General features: G+C 42.3%; 1 protein-coding gene across 1 annotated transcript in view; it reads left to right on the top strand.

Annotated features, from left to right (window-relative positions):
* Window positions 1-20,674, top strand: part of LOC139614747 (nucleolar protein 4-like) — a 139,784-nt gene that overhangs the window by 22,331 nt on the left and 96,779 nt on the right. Inside the window, exons 2-4 of the mRNA XM_071472294.1 lie at window positions 9,759-9,911; window positions 13,037-13,148; window positions 19,249-19,355. Coding sequence (XP_071328395.1) covers window positions 9,759-9,911; window positions 13,037-13,148; window positions 19,249-19,355 — 372 coding nt within the window. The remainder of the gene's footprint in view (window positions 1-9,758; window positions 9,912-13,036; window positions 13,149-19,248; window positions 19,356-20,674) is intronic.

Below are 20,674 nucleotides of genomic sequence, written 5' to 3'. Positions count from 1 at the left end.
TTTGAATGGTGATATCACATAGTCAGGAGATGATGGATGGAGAGATGCAGTGAAACAGAGTGATAGGATGCTGCTGTAGTGAGAGAGATAGAAGCAGGTCACAGTGAGCAAGATGGATGATGGAGGGAAGAGAGGAGAGGTGGAGGAGGGTGGAGGAGGGTGTGTGTGTTGGCCTGTGTCATGGCCCATTTAGCTGCTGCCTCTCTGAAGCCTGCAGGCAGGGTCATCACTGAGTGCTGATCTCAAAGCTTCAGACAGACTTCAGTCAGACTTCAGCTGAGAGGCAGGACGAAACTCTGACTTACAGGAAAATAACCCAATCGTGTCAATCACTTTCGGACACCTCCTCCCCTCACACCGTCCGGACATTTGAACTGGGGGACTGTGTCAAACATTTAACACTATTAGTGCCTTTGAGCACAAAATGTGCGATTATCCTCATATTGAAACAATATCCTGTCTCCGCCCTCTCTCCTGTGTCATGGCCAGTTTCTCCCAGTGTGAGCAACTATAAACTCTTCTGACCTCTGACACTTAAAGGGCTAGTTTGCTTTTTTTTTCACCACTATCTGTCTATTTTTTGCTGATCAGATTGTTAAACAGCCCTGTCAACCCTCCAAAACTGACAGACGAGCTTGTTTTCTTGTTGAGCTTCTTGTCTAATACTAATCTTTCTTGTGTTGTGTTTCTGCACAGCTGTTTCTATGTGTAGAGTCGGGTCTTGTGTAAGAAGCTTTGTGTCCTAACTTGAAACTGTCTCTCTTAATTAATACAGTGTTGTTTTGTCATCGTCTTTATTTTTAATTCTATCAGCCTCACAGCTGCTGTGTGTTTCCACAGTGGGATGACGCTGTAGTTAACAGTCTAGACAAGAGAGAAAAGAGGAAGTGAGAGTGTGATGACCAGCAGGTTCAGGGTTTGAGCAGAAGTGACTGTTCTTTGCAGCAGGTGATCGAACCGTGGCGCTGCTGTTTGTTAGTTATGGAGCAGCTTGACAGATAATGGTTAATGAAGCCTGAGTCCTACAGTGTTTACTTTGAAGGATGACATTTACTGTCTGTGTTTACATGAAAAACAGCAGCACTGGTCATTTGTTCGGAAGCTGAAACCAACATATGTTCGCACCTCCCTGACAAGCTCCTCTCAATAATAACTGTCCATGTTCCAGTGGCACCAGTGGGAGAGGTGCGATGTTCTGATGTCACAAACCCTCTCAGGTGGTTGGAATGTGAAGCGTCTGACTCTCAGACCAGAGAAAATACTTCATGTTTCTTCTCCCAATGATCTCTCCTCCACCGTCACTGCGTGGTTTTAATTGTCTGTGTCTGATCAGAAAACACTTCCACCAGTTGCTCTTCTGAAAGTCGTATGAAGTGACAAACTTCTTGTTGTTTTTGAGGTTTTGTTGGTGTTTCATTGAGAATGACTGCAGTCAGGTTTTCTGCCAACAATCCACGTTTCAAGTAATGTGACAGCAGAGCATTTTTGTGTGTTTGTGTGACGTCAAACTGGGCTTGGACCTTTTTCTCTTGTGTTATTGCCTAAAATGTTCCTGATGTGACTGAGGCTTTTCCTCTTTTTGCCTTTATGGCACCTCAGGGCTGGAGTGGTGTGTGTTTCTGGGCTCCTTTTGTGTGTCTATGTGTGTTAGCATTTGTGCTGCCTTAATGTTTATGTCGTAGTGTGTGTATATTAGACCTAACTGTGTGCATATTTGCTGTGCATGTGTGTGTGTCTGCTCATATCTGCGTATCTGTATGTGTGTCAGGGTGTGTGTGTGTGTGTGTGTATGTGTGCGCACGTTTGCATGTGTGTATCAGTCTTGATGCAGGTTGGCTGCTGCTGCTCGCTTGTAGCTCAGCACATACTTTATCTGAGCTTTGTGTGTGAGTGTGTGTGTGTGTGTGTGTGTGTGTGTATGTGTGTGTCTGTTGGATGAAGAGGGGTGGAGGACGAGGAGGAGGATGAAGAGCAGGGTGGCTGGTGGTGGAGTGGGGACGTGGAAGGGGCAGTTAGCTCTCACTGAATGGACCCCATGTGTATCCTAGCAACAGTGTGGTGTGGAAATGCGATGGAGAGACGACAGAGGGAGAAAGCCCACAAAAAAACTGAGGAAATGAGAGAAAGAGAGAGAGAGAGGCTGCTAATAATGTGTGGATGGAGGCAGTGGAGGTGCAGCGGGTCAGAGGAGAAAGATGGAGGCTCAGAGATAAAGGTGAGGCCGATGTTGAGGAAACAGGATCAATATGTCTGAAAAAAAGACCAAGAGCTTCACCAGCTTCCACTGCCAATAACATTTTACACAAATCTTTGATGAACTACTGAACAAGATCTGTTTCTATCTGCTTAGAATAAATAAGTCAATAAAATAAAATAAAATATAATAAACACATTTCTTAATAACAGTCACATGTTAGGAGTTAATTAGTTAATTAATGTCGGTAGTTAACATAGAAAGTGACTAGTTGCCACGCAGCCTTTGTTGGAAGTCACTTGAGTGAAGACCTGAAGGTTCTTTGTTGCTCCTGAACATGTGAGTCATTAAAAATAGGTTTTTTTTCAAAATAAAAATGTTTCTGGTCTGCAGTTTTTACCAAACGTGCTTTTTTTTGGGATTATTTTCAGTGGCGGATTAATCAACATTTTCCTCTAGTGAGTATTAACAGCAGCAGGGTGGTGCGTATGTTGGAGTGTGTGAGTTGATGCTAATGAACGAGCAGTGGTGTGTGTCACTGATACATGAGTCTTGTTACTGGATCAGCTCATTGTTGGTTTATCTTCCATTCATGAGCTGTTACTGATCATCACAAAGAAAAATGAGTATTTATCATCAGATTTCCCACAACGTTTACAGATCAACCATGAAACCAGCTGACATGAGGACAACAGGGGGGGGGCTCTGTACCTAGTTGTGTCTTCAAACTGTGGGACGAGACCTGGAAATGGGTCACGGGTCCTGCTGAGCAGAGACAGCAGTGTGTCTGATGAGCCCCCAGAGACAAGAGCCTGAAACTGTTGAGTTTTCTGTGTTTTACTGGAGGAGTCGTCGTCATGGCTGCTGCACAGGACGGACACGTGTGTGTGTGTGTGTGTGTGTGTGTGTGTGTGTGTGTGTGTGTGTGTGTGTGTGCACGGGCTGCAGCCACAGGAGATACACATGCCTGCCTGTGTTTGTGTGTTTACCATGTTTGTTTGTGTGTTCACTCAAGTGTGTCCTGCAGACAGGCAGCTCTGCCCTCACACCTCTCTCTCTCTCTCTCTCTCTCTCTCTCTCCTCTCTGACTTTGACCCTTCTGCTCGGCCAGAGGGAAGTGGGGGGTTGTTGTGTGTGTGTGTGTGTGCATCCGTGTGTCCGACGCATGCTGTGCTGTCCTGTCTGCTGTGCCTTAAGGTGTCCCCTGAACACACACACGCACCCACCCCCGCCCCATGGCCCACATAAATGTGTGTGTGTGTGTGTGAGTGCTGTCACATAAGCTACAGTCCCGGGCCAGTGATGTGCCCTACAACCGCAAGGAGGAGAGGTCCACTGTGTGTGTGTGTGTGTGTGTGTGTGTGTGTGTGTGTGTGTGTGTCATGTTAGTTTGTATCTGTGTGCATGTGTGTAATTGAATCGATCTACATTTGTGCACACTTTTTTGCATGTGGAGGTTTTATGGCTCGATGTTTTTGTGTGCGTGTGCGTGTGTGCTGGTTTTATGTCACATTGGGTCCTAGCATCAGGGACAATGAGCATGGGAGCAGACAGTGGAGGACAAACATGTCCTCTCTTCCCTGCTTTCCCCTCAGTTCTTTGTGTGTTTCTCTGTGTGTGTGTGTGTGTGTGTGTGTGTGTGTGTGTGTGTCCTGGAGCTGTGCTGTGTGGCGGCCCGGCTCTCCTGTGATGTGCCAGGGAGAGGGAAAGGGCACTGCTGGCCTGGCACGCTGTAAAAACACACAAGAGGAAAAAAACAACAGTGTAACATTTGAGGTCTTGTGTCACAGTTGTAACAGGAATTCATACTAAGAGGTAACTTCCTGACAGGAGGTCATGTGATCAACTTTATTACAGAGTCATAAGGAGTCAGACATTATCAACCCATCACAGGCTGTTGTCTGCAGAGACGGCTGTTGTTTCATTCATGCACCAGAAACAGGAACAAATGAACGAGTCACATTACAGGCGTATTTCTTTTTTTTTTTTTTTTTTGCCAACCTTGTAGAAGACAGTGGTGAGCATTACCATGGCAACAAGCTAAACACTGTGGGACAGTCCTTGACATTACCTGCAACACTGCAAATACTTGAGAGTGACGGTTATTCTCCAAACACTGAAGACACAGAATATCTGCAGGAGCAGTTGGGCAGTTTAACTCTGCACCTGTGCAGCACATGAACCTGCAGCCTCTGATGAATGGATTCAAACTGTGGGGTTGGAGGGAGTTTTTTTTCATGCATGTAAAAAAATGCAAGCATTTTAACCCCTCATTTCTTACAGTTTCAGTTTGATTTAGTCATTAATCATTGATTTAGTCCAGCTGCCAGTTACCACTGTGAGCAGTGAGCTCCTCTTTTTGCCCTGGGTATCAGAGTTCCCCCTTTGTTTCTGTAGGAGGATGTTGGGGCTGCAGCCTCTTCTCAGGGCAGACTAGATAAATATTATTTCATTTATGTTTCATTTACAGTTATTATTCCCCTACAAACAGGGTGGAATTGAAGCAGTAAAGGACTTTTTCTTTTCAGTAAAGATGGAAATGCAGCATTATTTATCATTAAGTGTCAGGTCTCTACCAAAGAAACAGAACCTGATTTTTCAGCAGGGTTAGTGCATTAATAACGAAGCAATTAACACAGCATTTCTCATTTTGTTTTTTTTTCTACGACAATTAACATTTTATTGATTGAACAACCACTGAGTTCTTTCCGGAAACCAGACCTGCACCTTCTGAAAGCAACAGAAAGGAAAAGGTTATGTTTCATTATTAGTTTGTTTGGAATGAAGAGCAGAAAAATGATGACGTTAGCATTAGCAGCAGTGGGCACCGTCGCTTACCAGACAAAGGAAGGAACCTCCACCAGGAGGTGTTCACCACAAAGGAGGAAGGTGCTGCTGTTCTCTACCACAGGGTTTTATACAGTAGATACAGTTAAAACTAAAGTGATGTTATTCTGAACATGTCTCCACAGCACAGGCTCCCTGTCCCACCACTCAGGGCACCGATGGTACAGGTCTGTTTTATCTTCAGGTGCTTCACCTGCATCACGCCCCTCACCATCATCTTCATCCTCCATCATCCTCCGCCTCCTCTCCTCTCCTCTCCTTCCATTTGTCCCCTTTTTCCTTCCTTCCTTTTTTCTGCCACTAGCAGCAGCCACTAACCATCCCACTGCTTTCCTTTCTTTTCGTCTTTCACAACCTCCTCCTCCTCCTCCTCCTCCTCCTCCTCCTCCTCCTCCTCCTCCTCCAGCACCTCCTCCTCCTACTCTCCTCAGCCTGGCAGGTGTAATGGCATTGGGGATGGGTGGAGGGAGGTGGAGAGGGGTGCGCATTAGAAACATCCCCTCTGTGATAAGCTGCAGCTGGTTACCATAGCAATGCTTATTACTTGCGAAAGACAGAGAGAAGTAATGGGTCAAAAGATTGTGTCCTGATTGTGTGTGTGTGTGTGTGTGTGTGTGTGTGTGTGTACACAATGAAAAGGCTTTCGCTCATTGACTCTTCATTAGAAGCTTTATATCTGGTAAAGGCCATGCTGGGAACACTGCTTTAGAATAATGAGGGGACACACACACATACATACAGTATATACCTTGACCTCGGCTGCACCCACCCCCCTCCATGTGCACCCACCCCCCTCCATGCCCCCAGCCTCCCATGAATGCCCCCTCCCTCCCTCACACACACACAAGCCCGTCGTGGTGGAGGCATCCTGCTCGCTGTCGGCTGGATGTTCATCACAGTCCCATCAGAAACGTAGCAGGTCGTGTGATGTGATGTGAGAATGACACACTCGGAGGCAGCCGCGGACTCAGGCTATTAACCCTATTATCACTGAGGCTGCGTTTTAGCCTCTTTTAGCTCATTGTTTTAGCTTTTCATTGCATTTACTGTTCAGTTTTTGCAGCAGACAAACCTCCAAAATGACCATGTAGGCCATGTGAATATTTTTCATTTCTGACATCAAATCAGTGTTTGCAGTGACAGCTCCAGTTCCCCTCAGTTCATCTGCACACAGTTCCTCAGGTTCTTCAGGTGGGTTCTTCCAACATCTCGGAGAACCTGACTCAGTTCTTGTGTGGATCCAGTCTCTCAGTGTCCTTTAATCCCAGACTGACTCCATGAGGCTGAGATCAGGGCTCTTTGTTGCAGGACTCCTTGTTTCTCTGGTGGTTCTCTGTAACTCTGGCTGTGTGTTTGTGGCCTGATCTGATCTGATCTAAAGATCTAAAGTCTTAAACTTTTCCACGGTGCTTTAACTGAATCCACAGCTTGCTCTGTGTGATTGTGTGGAGGAGAAATGTGATTTCTCTTCAGTTGCTGAAGGTTCTTCTCCCCCGACTGTAAGAACCAGGACACAAAGAAAATGTTTCCAAGCAGAGAGAGAGAGAGAGAGAGAGAGAGAGAGAGAGAGAGAGAGAGAGAGAGAGAGAGAGAGAGAGAGAGAGAGAGAGAGAGAGAGAGAGAGAGAGAGAGAGAGAGAGAGAGAGAGACTGCACAGGGCCAACTTCACCACACTTCCTTCTTTTCAGTAACCATGAACTTGTGTGTGTGTGTGTGTGTGTGTGTGTGTGCTGTCAACACTTCCTCCAAGACACACACTCTTTTCAGTAGCAACTCAATTATTGTTAGAAACCCACACACACAACCTGCTGCAGAAAATACACTGTCTACACACACACACCCAAATATACTCCACAACTCACAGTCAACCCCCCACCCCCCCACCCCCCACACACACACACAAACACACACACCTGCCCTGTGAGGTCAGCTCTCATTGGTTACCATGGCAGTAACAGGCTTCACTGTGTGCTACCAGTCTGCAGTGGGGGAGAAGCTGTGTGTGTGTGTTTGTGTGTGTGTGTGTCGTTATCCACTGACACATGTTGAATTCTGTGAGCAGGTAGCGATGCCCTCCACCTTCTTTCTCTCTCATTCCATCCCTCCATTAGTCTCCCTCTCTCCTCCTCCTCCCCTCTCTCTCTTTCTCTCGCTCTCTCTCTCTCTCTCTCTCTCTCTCTCTCTCTCTCTCTCTCTCTCTCTCTGTTTTCCACTTGTTCTCTCTTTCTTTCTCAGAAAAAACACACACAACACTCTTCCTTTGCTTTCCAGGTAAACCTCTCTCTTACATCCTTGTGGGGAAAAGGGAGCTTCCCAAGACCTGCTGTTCTTGCTGTTCTTCCCAGAACTGTGTGTGTGTGTGTGTTTGTGTGTGTGTTGATTGACTTACAGTAGGTGTAGAAGTCTTCGTCTTTGCTCAGCCATTTATGTAAAATTATACATCATGAATTTACTTCACACCAGGAAACGTTTCATTATACTTTAAACACCTGCAGCTGAAGACAGGTGAGACGTTTCTGATGCGAATTTCTCTCTGTACATGTTCTGGTTTTACATGTTACCATCCTGTCAGGAATCAGAGCGACTGTCCTCACAGGTCGCCTGTGCAGCAGCTTGTTACGACTCACAGTTTTACTGTCAGGTGACCTCTAGTGGCCGTGGCGACAACAAGAGACTGAATCTCAAATTGCCCCTGATGGCTGCTCCATCAGTGTGTGAGTGTGTGTCTGTGCTTGTGTACAGTAGAGCTGCACAATCAATCCAAATATAATAGAAATCACAATATGGCCAAATCACAGGAGCTGTAATTTTTTTTTTTTTAACCATGTGTTTGTTATTGTAACCATGACAATAAAGGTTCCATACACCTGTGTCGTCAGGGACAAGCGACCTTTGTTGTTTATGTTGCAGGACCCGTTGCAGACTGAGTCAGGTGTGAATGTGTAGAACGTGTGAATGTAAAGCAGCTGTATTATTGACTCAGTTGTGCTGCAGGTTGTTAACTCAATAACTTTCTAAATCCCTCATCATTTCATCAGTGTGAGAACATTTGTCTTCGTTGGTGTCAATGTTTTTTTAACTGAAAACAGTCAGTATTGAATCGCTGCATACAGAGTGACTGTTCAAATTCCCACTGAAGCCAGAAATTAACCATCTTCAATCTGTGTGAAAGGCTCAAGATCCCAGAATGCAGCAGAATAATCGAATCATCAGGACTAATGATCGCAGTACGTGATCTGGAGAAGATCTCTATCTGTAATCATATGGTTTTAATGGGATCCGCATCCATTAGCCTCCTCATCTCACATGTAGACGACACCAGGATGAAGACACCAAGATGAATGTGTTTTATATGAAGTCACCAGCAACTTGAATTCAGGTTGTTGTGAACTGAATTTTGCAGATGACTCATAAGTCAAACAGAAACCTTGTTAGCAGCAGTCAGATAGTAAAAAGTCAGTGACGGAGCCCTGATTTAAATTGAAAGCAGTGAAAACGTAGCTCTACAGCTCTGTGTCTGATTGATGCACTGTGTAATTTTTTACACAGTGCATCATAACCCTAACCCTAACCCTTCAGTTTTGTAGTTTTTACTGAATCTAGATTAAAATTAATCTTTTTATTCTCAGATGTTTATTAGTGTTGATGTTTTTGTGATCTGTAAATCCTCAGGTTGCACAAAAGCACTTGAAATTAAATTCATTATTAGTATCATTATTATTAAAGATGTTAGCTTGAGACGTCGGACATAATTTGTTAGTTTCCTTCTTCTCTCAGACACCGTCAACCCTTTCTACACCTGAGGAACCAGAGGAAGATGCAGCTAATTATTTTCACTTTTGATGAATCTGTTGATTGACAATGAAAAACGTCCATAACAAGAACAGAAAGTCAAACCGCAGAGAAAAGCAGAATTCAAAACCAGCAAATGTTTCCTTAATAAATGACTGAAATTAATATTAGATTTTTAAAATAGTTAATAACTTTTGATGAACTAAGAAGTTAATCGATTATACTGAAGCACTATGAAGGACAAAAATGACGTAAGCATAAATAAATAAATTGATAAAATAAATAAATGCAAAAATAAAAAGATTTTGGTAATGAAAAAAGCTATTTCTGTATTTTTACACTTATTTATTTATTCTGTATTTCTGCATTCATTTAATTATTTATATACATTTGACATTTATTTATGCATTTCAAGATTTATTCATGTGTATATTTCTGTATTTCTACATTTGACATTTATTTATTATTTCTGTATTGCTTCTTTTTCTACATTTATTAAAAAATACAGAAATATCATAATCAAAATGTATTTACTTTACAGTTATTTATGTATGTAATTATATATTACTGCATTTATTGATTTATACTTATAAAGTAATAATTATGTTATCAGTCTCTGATGGTCTTCAGTCACATGACGTCTCTCACGTCAAATTCAAACCATCCACCGAGGTTGCAGATTGAAGAACCTTTAATTCATTTCATATAAGTCAGAGTTTAAATGGGTGTTGATGAGTTACCTGCACATCCTGTTTGAATGAAGGTGTTCTGTTCCTGTGGATGTTTGATTAAAACTTCAGACTGTGACTGTGTGGTTGGTCCCTGGTTCGACTGTCTCCCGTCTGTCTGCTGTGAACGTTTGATTAAAGGTTGGAAAATGCTCAGATCCTCAGAAATCAAAGGTTTCTCTCCACTCTGTCTCCAGTGTGTGGACAGCGTGTCCGGGGTCGACTCGTCCCTGAAGCGCGTGGCAGTGGTGGAGGATTTCTTCGACATCATCTACGCCATGCACGTGGAGATCAGCACAGATCCAGGCAAAGCTCCAAAGCACGCCGGCCAGAAGAAAACCTACAAAGCTGTAAGGATTCTGTCTTAGTGTTTATTTGTGCTTCGTGTTTAGAAGAACAGAAAGCTGCTCTCATAATGATCTGTGCAGCGTTTTCTTCTTTGGTTTTGAATCTAAGTACGTGAACCTTTTTCTTGTCTTTATTCTCTCAGTTGTCTTTCTCTTCCTTCCACTTTCCACACGCTAACCTCCGACCTCCACCCCACAGTGGATTCTCTTTTTCATAACTTGTCGTCTGTTTCCTAACACACTCTACCCTCCTCTCTCTGCCCCTCTTTCTCTCTCTTCCTCTTCATTCAGGCTTCATTCCTCTTTTAGTCTCTCTCTCCCTCCAGCCGTCGCCACACTGCTGTAGTTTCACTTTCACATCTCAAACTCTGCTCAGTGTTCACCTGCGGAGTGACAGGAAGTTTTACATCATTTTGTTTGATAGATGCCACAGTTGAAAGGATTAGTCGATTGATTCATTAGCTGATCAACAGATTTTTTTTTCATGATTGTTTAATCATTTTTCAACAAAAATACAAAACATGTCTTAATTTCAGCTTCTGGTTTATTCTGATTTTCTTTGTCTTATGTGATTATGAACTGAAAACTTTGGCAACTTTGACATTTAATACACTGAACAATTAATTGATTAATTGAGAAAATAAAAGGCAGATTAATTGATAAGGAAAAACATTATCAGCAACCCAACTTAAAAATGTTTTTTCCTAATATCTCAGGTATTTATTTTCCATTTCACCTTTTTTTCTTTTCCTTTTGTCTCCTCTCACTCTCTTTGTTCTTAATTCCTCTCCCACATCTGACGAGCTCGTGCTGAACATAAATTTAACATAATTCAGCTTCAAATAAACAGAAAAACCTTCTGCGACCTGCAGTTAATGTTGGAGGAAAATGCAGCAGTGGGTTTTTTCCTTCAGATGCTGAGGTTTGTACTGAAGGTTGTGCAGCTCTGCTGCTGACTCTGCTGCGGACGCTGCCCTCTCCTGGTGGAGCAGAGTCAGTGCAGGTCCCACACATCTGTCTCTGAGTGGACGGGTGAAGCTGTGACAGTTACTGTCAACCAGCCGTGAATTCTTTTTATCCCTCATTCTCCCTCATCGTCTTTATCAGTCTGTGCATTTTTAAATCTTTTTTTTGTTTTATCTTCTTTTAAAAATCCAGACTGCAGATCACACCTGTGTCCTCCTGTTTGCTGTAGATACAGTAGAGTTTACAGACAGCAGCTGCAGGTCTCCAGCCCACTAAAGGCTGTGAGTGACATTTGCCTTTGCTTTACCCCCTCCTTCCTACACACTCACTCACTCCACCCCCATCCACCCACGCTGACTATCTTCCACCCTTCCTCCTCTTTTCTTCTGAGTCTCTGTGCCTCTCTTCCTGAATAAATGTTTTATTTATGCACACACACACACAGATTTATAGACTTTATAACCTCAGCATCACTGAGAACAGTTTTTCTTTGAGACACTTTGAAAAAGGTAATAACGGCCCTGTCTCACCAGTCTGGGCCAATGTTGTTATGTAGACAACATGACTGGAACGACAAAGAGCAGAAACAGAAGGGAAAGTGTTTTAGTGCTTTAATCATCAACTGTAAACACTTGATTTTAGAGTCAGTGCCTTGGACTAAAGTTGTTTTTGTTTATTGTGCTGTGACAGATAAAATTACAGTGCAGAGAAAACACACAACTCTCCGTCTCGCTCTTACTCATGCAATGAGCAGCATTCAGACATGTTCAGAAGGCATGATGGGAAATTATAACAGAAGAAGAATAAAAGAAAAAAGGGCTTTTACAACACTTCAACACAACATTAATGCTGAAATGAACTGTGCACAAGTATGAACGGGAAAAAAATCATGTATGTGATTAACTGTAATAACTATATGGTACTGCAATTTAAAAAATACAGCTGGTGTTATATTATAGGAATTTCCAGTGTCTTGACCAGCTGTGTGATGTGTGTTTATCTGTCATGTCAGCAGTGAAACTCATTCTACATGATGCTGAATTAATTTGACTTTAATCACCTGTGTTAATAAGTTAATGAGCTATTTAATGTCAAAGTTTTGACTGTGTGTTGTTTTTATTTTAAAGGTCCCTATTTTACACTGTTCCGGTGTTGAAGTGTTGATCTCAATAGGAAAATATATAATTGTGGTTTTAAGCACCAAAAACCATCTCAGTGTAGTTTTACATCTCCTCTCTCAGGCTTCTCTCTGGAGCTCTAGTAACAACAGGTCAGTCAGCCAATCAGAAGAGAGGATCTGAGTCTCTCTTCTGATTGGCTGACTGACTGTTTTCTGATTGATCTAATAAAAATATAGCAGATTTCAGGTAAACACTCAGAGAAACCAAATCCTAAGGTTGGATGGTGTGTCCAGGTGGGCGGGGCTTGGACTGCTTTGTTGTGACATCACAAAGTTCCAGAAGTCCTGACGGGTGGTTTTAAGGCTCAGTTTCTGAATACAGGCTGTGTGCATTTCTCTGTGGACTGAGGATTTGATACTTTCACAGTATTAATATAGAACCTAGACCTGCTTTATAATCAGAAACACATGGGCATCTGACTTTAGACTGTGTGGAGCTTTAAAAACCTTTAGACTGTGTGGACCTTTAAAGGTGCAGTAGATAAGTCTGCAGAAAGGTAGTTGATTGTTGCTTCTTATTTCCAGGTTGTCAAATACTGAAGGTTCGGTTCGGTTTTTATTTGACAACCTGGGAATGAGACTCGACAATCAACTGGCTGTGATTGGTTGTTTTCATTCAGGTGTGGTGGATTCTTGCGAATGACTTTAGGAGCAGCAGGAGGAGCCAGAGGAACCTGTTTCGTGTACGACTGACAGGATATTGTGACAGTTTCAGCAAATATGACGGAAGGATAATTTTCACAAAAGTCACTGACTGAACCTTTAAATCAAATGAAATGTTTCCTGATTATATCCACATTTCTATGATTCTTATTATTATTATTGGTGGAAACCAGAACAGTGACAGGTGATAATAAATGATGATGTGTGTCTAGATGCCATCGTACAACTGAGAGGGACTAGAACAGAATAGAACAGGTGGATTATTGAACGCGCTCTCTCTCTCTTTCTCTGTGTCTGTCGGTGTCTCTCTCTCTCTCAGATAGCAGAGACGTATGCTTTCCTGCCCAGAGAGGCGGTGACTCATTTCCTGATGAGCTGTGGAGAGTGTCAGAAGAGGATGCACATCAGCACCACAGGACAGGACTACAAAGGTACAAACACAACACTACAGCACACGTCCAAGTCAGTGAGTCCTCTCACCTCAGCTGCACAAACAGGGAACATCTGAGTATCACTGGGAACATTCGAGTAGCGATAGTGCTGCAGTTTCCTCTTTCTGGTACCAACAGCTGGAAACAGCTGTGTCCCAAATCACTTCCAATGATCAAGCATTTAATCTGAGTGTGACAGGTATCCACTGTACAGTTCTACAGCACAACAGGACAAACAGGTAGTGTCACGGCATGAACACTGCTTCCTCCTGACAATCCCACTGTGCAATTCATCACATTGTATAGATGCTGAAATTACAGAGTCGGTGAGAGCAGGAAATGATGCTGTCTGAACTCTCAGGCTCTAAACTGAGAATCTGCAGCTCCTGGAAAATCCTCCTCCTGAATTCTGTTTCCTCAGAAAAATAAAAAGGCTTTAGAAGAGATTAAAGAGTCTTAAATTCTATTTACATAAGATTTATTTTCTCTCGCCTGCTGTTTTTTTTTTCTTTTGTCTGTTCATCAGTCCAGAACTTGAATATATGACAAAAATAAGAAGAAAATATTTACATTTTGAAGCTAAAACCAGCAAATGTTTGACATTTATGCTTGAAAAAATACTGAAACAATTAATCAATTAGTTGCAGCTTATAAATAATTGATGATTTTAATTGGTTAATCCATTAATTCATTCTACTGCTTATCCATTCACGTAATTATTATTATTATTAGTAAATTATTATTAGCTCATTATTAGGAATTATTTTCATTTAATGCTGTGAAGCTCTAAAAATGTGGTATAATATAATATAATATAATATAATTACAGTCTCTGCTGGTTTTTCCTTATACTTACTGTGGCTGGTACGATGGTGAAACAGGGATTAAATGACATTCTGCAGTTTTTGCTGTCTTAAATTTAACTTCCTGTTTAACCTCTGCAGCTCCTTGTCTCTGCTGCAGATTATTTATTCATTTATTTGGTTTTTAATTAGTGAGACGAGACAGACTGACAGACAAAGATGTCATGATGTCATGTAGTGAGCACATATATACATACAGCTCCAACAGCAAGAAAGTCAAGACATACATTCATTTAAAAAGGAAAAAAGGGTGAGATGTGATGTTCGTATGTTTCTTATGATTATTAGAGAAGGAGCAGAGTCGTCTGTTGTGTAGTTAGTGAGGATCTGAGTTCTGTATAAGGAGATAAAACCAGGAAATGGAATCTGGAAATGTAAAAGTGTCTCAGCTCACTGAGAGGCGTTTTTAAAAACGCTCTGCTCTGAATGCAAACTGTGTTTTGGTTTATTTTGGTCTATATCAGCTCGTTTTGTTGTTGTGTTTCAGGCTCGGTTTAGCTTTTAATTCTGTCTAATCCCACACTGTTTCACTAATGAGCTAAATCAAGCTCCATTAGTGTAAGAAAACACAGTGAAAGTACAGAGAGGAGACTGATGATGAGTTTTCACACCAGAAAAACACCGGAGCTGGCAGGAAGTGTACGATGAAATCCACTGCAGGTGAAGAAGAATCAGATTCTCTGTTAAAACACAGGTTCAAAGGAGTCCTTGCTGTCCCTCAGCCTTCCTCTGCTTTCAGCTCCTTCCCTTTGTTATCACTCTCTCTTACTCACCGTCATGTTTCAATTAGAGCCTCTCTTCCCTTCTCTCGTCCTACCTCTCTCATGTCACCCCCCCTCCCCCACAACTACAAATATTTATTGATAATAATGTGGTCGATAGTATTTTTCACTTTTATTCAAAGAGAAATGCAGAAAGAGCTCGTGTGAAATATCGAATAAACTTTTTTCTGCATCTGATGTTGAAGTTAAAATATGTAGGATGTGCGTTGTCAGTCCCGCCCTCCCTGCCCCCGGTTGGTTGACTTCCTCCCACCTCACCTGTCAGTCATCTTGATGAGCAGCCTGTGACCGAGCGTAATGGCGGATCTGAACGAGGAGAATATTCAAAATAAAACTAATGGTCACGTTTCTTTTTCCTCTTTCCTCCGTCTCACCACGGCTGCTTTGCTCATCATGGCCGCAGCAGAAGGAGCAACAGTCTGCGTTTATGATCCTGAAACCTGGAATAGTTTCTTAGTTATTTTCCCAACTTGAATCCAACGCCAGACAAAATACACAGAATCTTTATTCTGTGTAAAAACACTTCAAGGTTCAGGTGAAGCCACAACGAGGCCTCAGCAGTCTGATCGTGGCTTCTGCTGCAGCTCGACATGGACACACAGAGAGAGAAATTCATACTGAAAAGACTTGAACGCTGGAAGAGACACGTCACAGACGCTTCAGCTCAACTTGTGAATGCAGTTTTACACAGAGTCGATTTCCTCTGATTTCTCCTACATGACAGACGAGAGGCTGAGATCCAGTTTCCATTCCTCCCCCAGTCCCTCCTCTGCCAACCCTGCCACCCCCTGATATGTTTTCTGCAGCGACAGGCCCCCTGAAGGCCCCACTCCTGCTCGTTTTCCCCTCTTCCACACTCTCATCCCTCCCCCATTCCTCCTCCTTCCCCTCATCCTTCCATCCCCCCTCCATCTTTTTCTGTCCGTCCTTATTCTTCCCTCAGAGTGTCCCACCCACGCCTCCTCATATCCTGCCTCCAGCCTCCCCCCTCCCTCACTGCTCCGGGCCTCCTGTCCCTTCCCTAGCCCTCCCCTCCTCCATCCTCCCTTCCCCTCCTGTACCCATCCTGTACACCCCCCCCCCCCCCAACCGTTAATTCTCCTTGTCTCTCATTAAACAGTCATTGGAGTGTCCTGTCTCTCTCCTCAATTAGCCTAATTAATGGCTTTTAACAAAGAAAATGGCCCAGGAAACAAGCTCATTTTCCACAGAGTCGGGGCAGAGAGGGAGAAGGGATCAGTGCTGCTGGGGGGCTGGGGGGGAGAAATCTGAGATACACTGCAGAAAAAGAAGAAATATGAAATGAGAGGCACAGAGGACAAAGGAAACAGAGCCGATGGAGGGTGAGAGGGCGTCATGAAAAAAACTCACATCAGGCGGATTTTACAGGAAAAACACGAGAAACATTTTAATTCTTTAATGTGAATTTAGAAAATTTTATGACACAACATGAACCTGGACAGAAACATGTAAACAGGAAGTTGCTGTTGGATGTAAAGCAATAGAAATTATTTAATAAGAAGTTGTGAACTGTGCAAACAATCAAACACACACACAGATGGTAATGACAACATCCCTGATACTTCAGCTCTGTGTGTGTGTATGTCGTGGAGAGGCCGAACCCCCACAGGGTAGGAAGGCAATTAGCTGCTGTTCTCTCTGAGTGGCATCCAGTCATGGCACAACACACACACACACACACACACACACACACACAACCTCAGCCCCTTTATCGCTACGCTAAAGTGACTCCCACTAAAGTTCAGCTGTGAATTATTAAATGCAATTAATCAGCATGGACCAGGGCCATGTTTAATTGACACACAGGCAGCAGGCTCACTGTATGAGTGTGTGTGTGTGTGTGTGTGTGTGTGTGTGTGTGAGAGAGAGTTTTCTTTTTACTATGTAGAAAAATGACTGATGTCCTTTTTACAACAACATTACCACTAAAATCAAGCTTCCGTCCTGGAGGAGGATCCCTGCTCTGTTGCTCCTCTTGAAATTTCTTCTTTTTTTCCCTCAGTTAAAGTTTCTAAGGAATTTTTCCTTATGAAAGTGGAGGGTCTGAGCATGTGTCACATCCTGTAGAGATCGTGGAGCTTGTTGAGGCGACTTTATGATTCGAGCTTGATCGATAAGGTTGATCTTGAATTAAAGAGTGAGAAGCAGAGGGAAGTTGAAGCACAAATACATCAGTGGTTCATTCATCCACAGCTTCAGTCTTTCTCAGGTTTGTCCATAAACGTCAGGTTTATGTCGACAGTAAAAACAAACCATTCATTAGTTCATTCATCTGGACTCCATGTTTGCTCCGTCTTTACTTTATTCTGCAGAAGTTTAAACACCTGAGGTTTATGCTCATTTCTGATCGGTTGGTTCAGCTTTAAACTCAGTCGACTGAATGTTAAGATCAGTTTATCTAAACCTGGTTTCCTGCTCACACAACAGGACTGATAATGTTGGGCAGTCAGGCATCAGTCATGTGATCACTTCTTTCAATCACAAATTTTCAGTTTGACATATTTGAAGAAAAAAATCTTGTCCAATATCAAAATCATTTTCTGGACCGAGCAGGGGTCCGGAGCCTCATGTTGAAAACCACGTGATGGATTTAGTCAGTCGCTTATCAGCCTGTCCCTCTCAGGAGGAAACACACACTCTCTCACACACTCTGTCACTTTCTTATGTCCTTGTACAAGACTATCAATCACCAATCAATGATGACGCTTCTGTCTATTCTGCTAAGCCGTATTGATCCCTGCCCCGTGTCCCTGTCCATTCTGTGGACGCTCCAGACGTTAGACGTGTCCTTTATGAGGTGGGGAGATGAATGAGTGAAGGCTGGAGGTAGAGCGGTGGAGGTGGAGGGAGATCGTGCAGCTGTGGAGTTTATGGTTCGGATCTCCACCTCCTCACTCCGCTGCTCTTCGTCTGTGGTGCTCCTCCTCCAGCTCTGTAGGGTCCTCTAGTGTCGGCTCGACGTGTTCACAGACACGCCGGCTGTGAGTGAAGAAGGAGAAGAGTCAGAGAGGGAGTTTTTAAAAAGATGGTGAAGACAGAGGACAGACGCACTGAAGCACAAACCAGTCCCAATGTCTGTGCTGTTGATTCAGCTTGACTGTGTTTTTTTAAGGTGGTAATTTGTTGTGTTGGCTGAGGCTGCTGTTAGTGCTGCAGCTAATGATGGAGGTTGAGTCTCTGAAGAAACTCAGTCGTCCAGGTCGTGGTGTACGTAGACGTTTCTTTTCCCATCTGAAAGTTTCCCTCAGGTCTCTGAAGAATCCTGAAGGACTTTGAAAGTTTTTTTAGCTACAATAATCAAAACAGACAGATCAGCAAATATTTAAAGACTCATGTTGAGTATTTTGTGTTGCACAATTTACAATTTCAAAGAATTTTTCCACCCCATAAAGTGACGGTGAAGAAAACAGAGAATCCACAAACAGCAGCACACTGAGCACACTGAGCATGTGTAGGCTACAGGTGCTCACCCTGGAAAAACTCACCAATCAAAGGAGCACACCAACCACACTTCCTGGTAGGTCTACAAGTTAAGGTCACTGAGCTCTTGATCGAGACGTCCAGACCATCACAGTCAGAGGAATATCACACAACTGGACTTTAGTCCTCAAAAGGAAGAGAAAGACACTTTAGACAATTTATAAGTGGAAAAAAAGTCTTACAATTATACATAACAACAAGGAAAACACAAAACATAAATATATAAACATCAAGAGAAATGAATCTTAAAGGTCCCAGGTGAGCGTCTGTGACTTGGATATGTGAGCTGCATGTATCCTGAAATTCTCACTTGCAGATGTCAATTTTCAATAAGATTTAGAGGCATCACATCATGAACTGTTCCTTTATAAAATGTCACAAAAGATGCTTCAAAGACCATTTTACTGCTTTTTTAAAAACATTTATTTCTCTTCATATATTAATGTTTTCTTTGTTTTGTATTATTACTGTTGCTCATGGAGTTAAACTCATACACATCACATTCTCATTTTCTGCTCCTGTTTTGATATTATTGTCATTATCGCTGTAAATTGTATTATATATACTATTATATTATTTCATATTATATATGGATCTATTAGTTTCTCATCATTTTGATGTAGTCATGTTTTTTTCTTGTATTCTCATTTTGTATTTTTATAATTTTGTAATTTTTCAACATTACTTAGATCGAGGCTTTAAATTAACCCATTCAGGCTTTTTTTTCTCCCTTTGTCGTTTTCTGTTCTATTTTAAACTGTGCAAAATAAAAAAAACTAAAAAATCTTTTTAGCAACGGAATAGTTTCACAGTTGTAGAACATGCAGCACAAATGACAGTCGTTGCTCTCTACAGATCCCTGTATGAGAATAAAACTCAGAGGCGGACGATCATTTGCTATTTGAACCTAAAAATCTCTTCTCTCCTCTTCTTCCTCTTCTTCTTCCTCTCCAGAGAATGACAGGCCGAGCTCCCTGGTGTCGGAGGTGATAGACTACAACATGCCTCTCACCACCACCTACATGAAGCAGATGAAGTTGCAGTGCATGAGCAACAACAAGGTATGTGAAGCGACTGCAACGGGGGCACACATTAAACGCCGCCAACACCTGATCCCAGCTCCGGTGTGAGGCTGTGGGGCCATTTGTTTTTACCCGAAGGCGTGTTTTTGTCTGCACCGTCAGACAGAATGTGCTCCTCGTGTGTTTCTGAGAGTGGATCACAAAGTAAGTGCTGAGGCTTTAAAACAGCAGGTTCTCCTGCGCACTGAGGAGCTGTGTGACAGGTGTGTAGGAGGAGAGCAGGAGGCCCACGAATGCCTCGGTAGGAAGAAAACTCCCACACGCCGTCTCGTACTTGCAATTAAAATAATGTAATGAGTAGAAATATCAGTGTTTGCATCCGACGCTGGTGGAGGTCAGTGGACCGAAACCGTCTCTTCTTATTAAATATGAGCCTCAGTGTTATTTTTATATTCTCTACTGAATGTAAATGTAAACTCATTTAAGCTCGCTCTCAAAGACAAGCAGGATGATCCGCACAAAAACAAAACGTGTTTTCATTTTTGGCTCATGATGATGTTTTTATCACAGTAAATATAATTCATCATCAGTTAAATTCCAGGTAGAATAATGATTAATCCACTGAATGTTGTGAAATAGTTAAAAGGCTCAATGTAAAACTGAGAACAGCAGCAAATAGTCTGTGAAAACAGAAGAGCTGTGAATATTTTCAATTTTTCTTTGAACTTGTTCAAAACTTCAGAATTATTGCTGATTCATTTTATTTTAACCAAAATAACTGATGAAGTGACTCATTGATTCAACATTAATATAATATAACACTAATTATACAATCTCCCAGCACTTATTAAATAGATGTTGTACCTAATAGTTTCCCACTGCAGCTTTAGATGAGTAGATGATGAGTAAATGTGAATGTAAACGTGATATAATGTGATGATAAATGATAAATGGAAGCATCACATTAGGAAACATCATCGCACCAACAACACACACAGTGTGTGTTTCCTGACCTGACACAGCTTGTTTTGGTTGTGTCCTGCAAAACTGGTTTAAATCACTGTTGGAAAAATAGTCAATCAATCAATCAATCAATCACGTTATTTGTGTTCCTGTGCAGAACCTGTTATTGTCCATTTACCTTATTTAGTATATTCTTCTGTTTGACCTTGAGAGAATAAATCTTTGTTATGATTTGACGATGCTGTGGTTAAGGTTTGGTCTGTTTGGGCTGAAATACTTAGTATAGGCTGAAGCTTTGTTGTCGTGGTGACAACAATAACCACTTGGTTACGGTGAAGGAATGATCATGGCTGCGCTGGTGGCTGCGTCAGACGACCTCATCTCTCCAACAAATG

The sequence above is a fragment of the Trachinotus anak genome, unplaced genomic scaffold (genome assembly GCF_046630095.1).
Source record: "Trachinotus anak isolate AG129_WGS33_773 ecotype Australia unplaced genomic scaffold, CSIRO_AGI_Tana_v1 ptg000037l, whole genome shotgun sequence".
NCBI classification, from domain to species: Eukaryota; Metazoa; Chordata; class Actinopteri; order Carangiformes; family Carangidae; genus Trachinotus; species Trachinotus anak.
The sequence above is the reverse complement of the archived record's forward strand: the minus strand, read 5'-3'. Positions and strand labels throughout refer to the sequence as shown.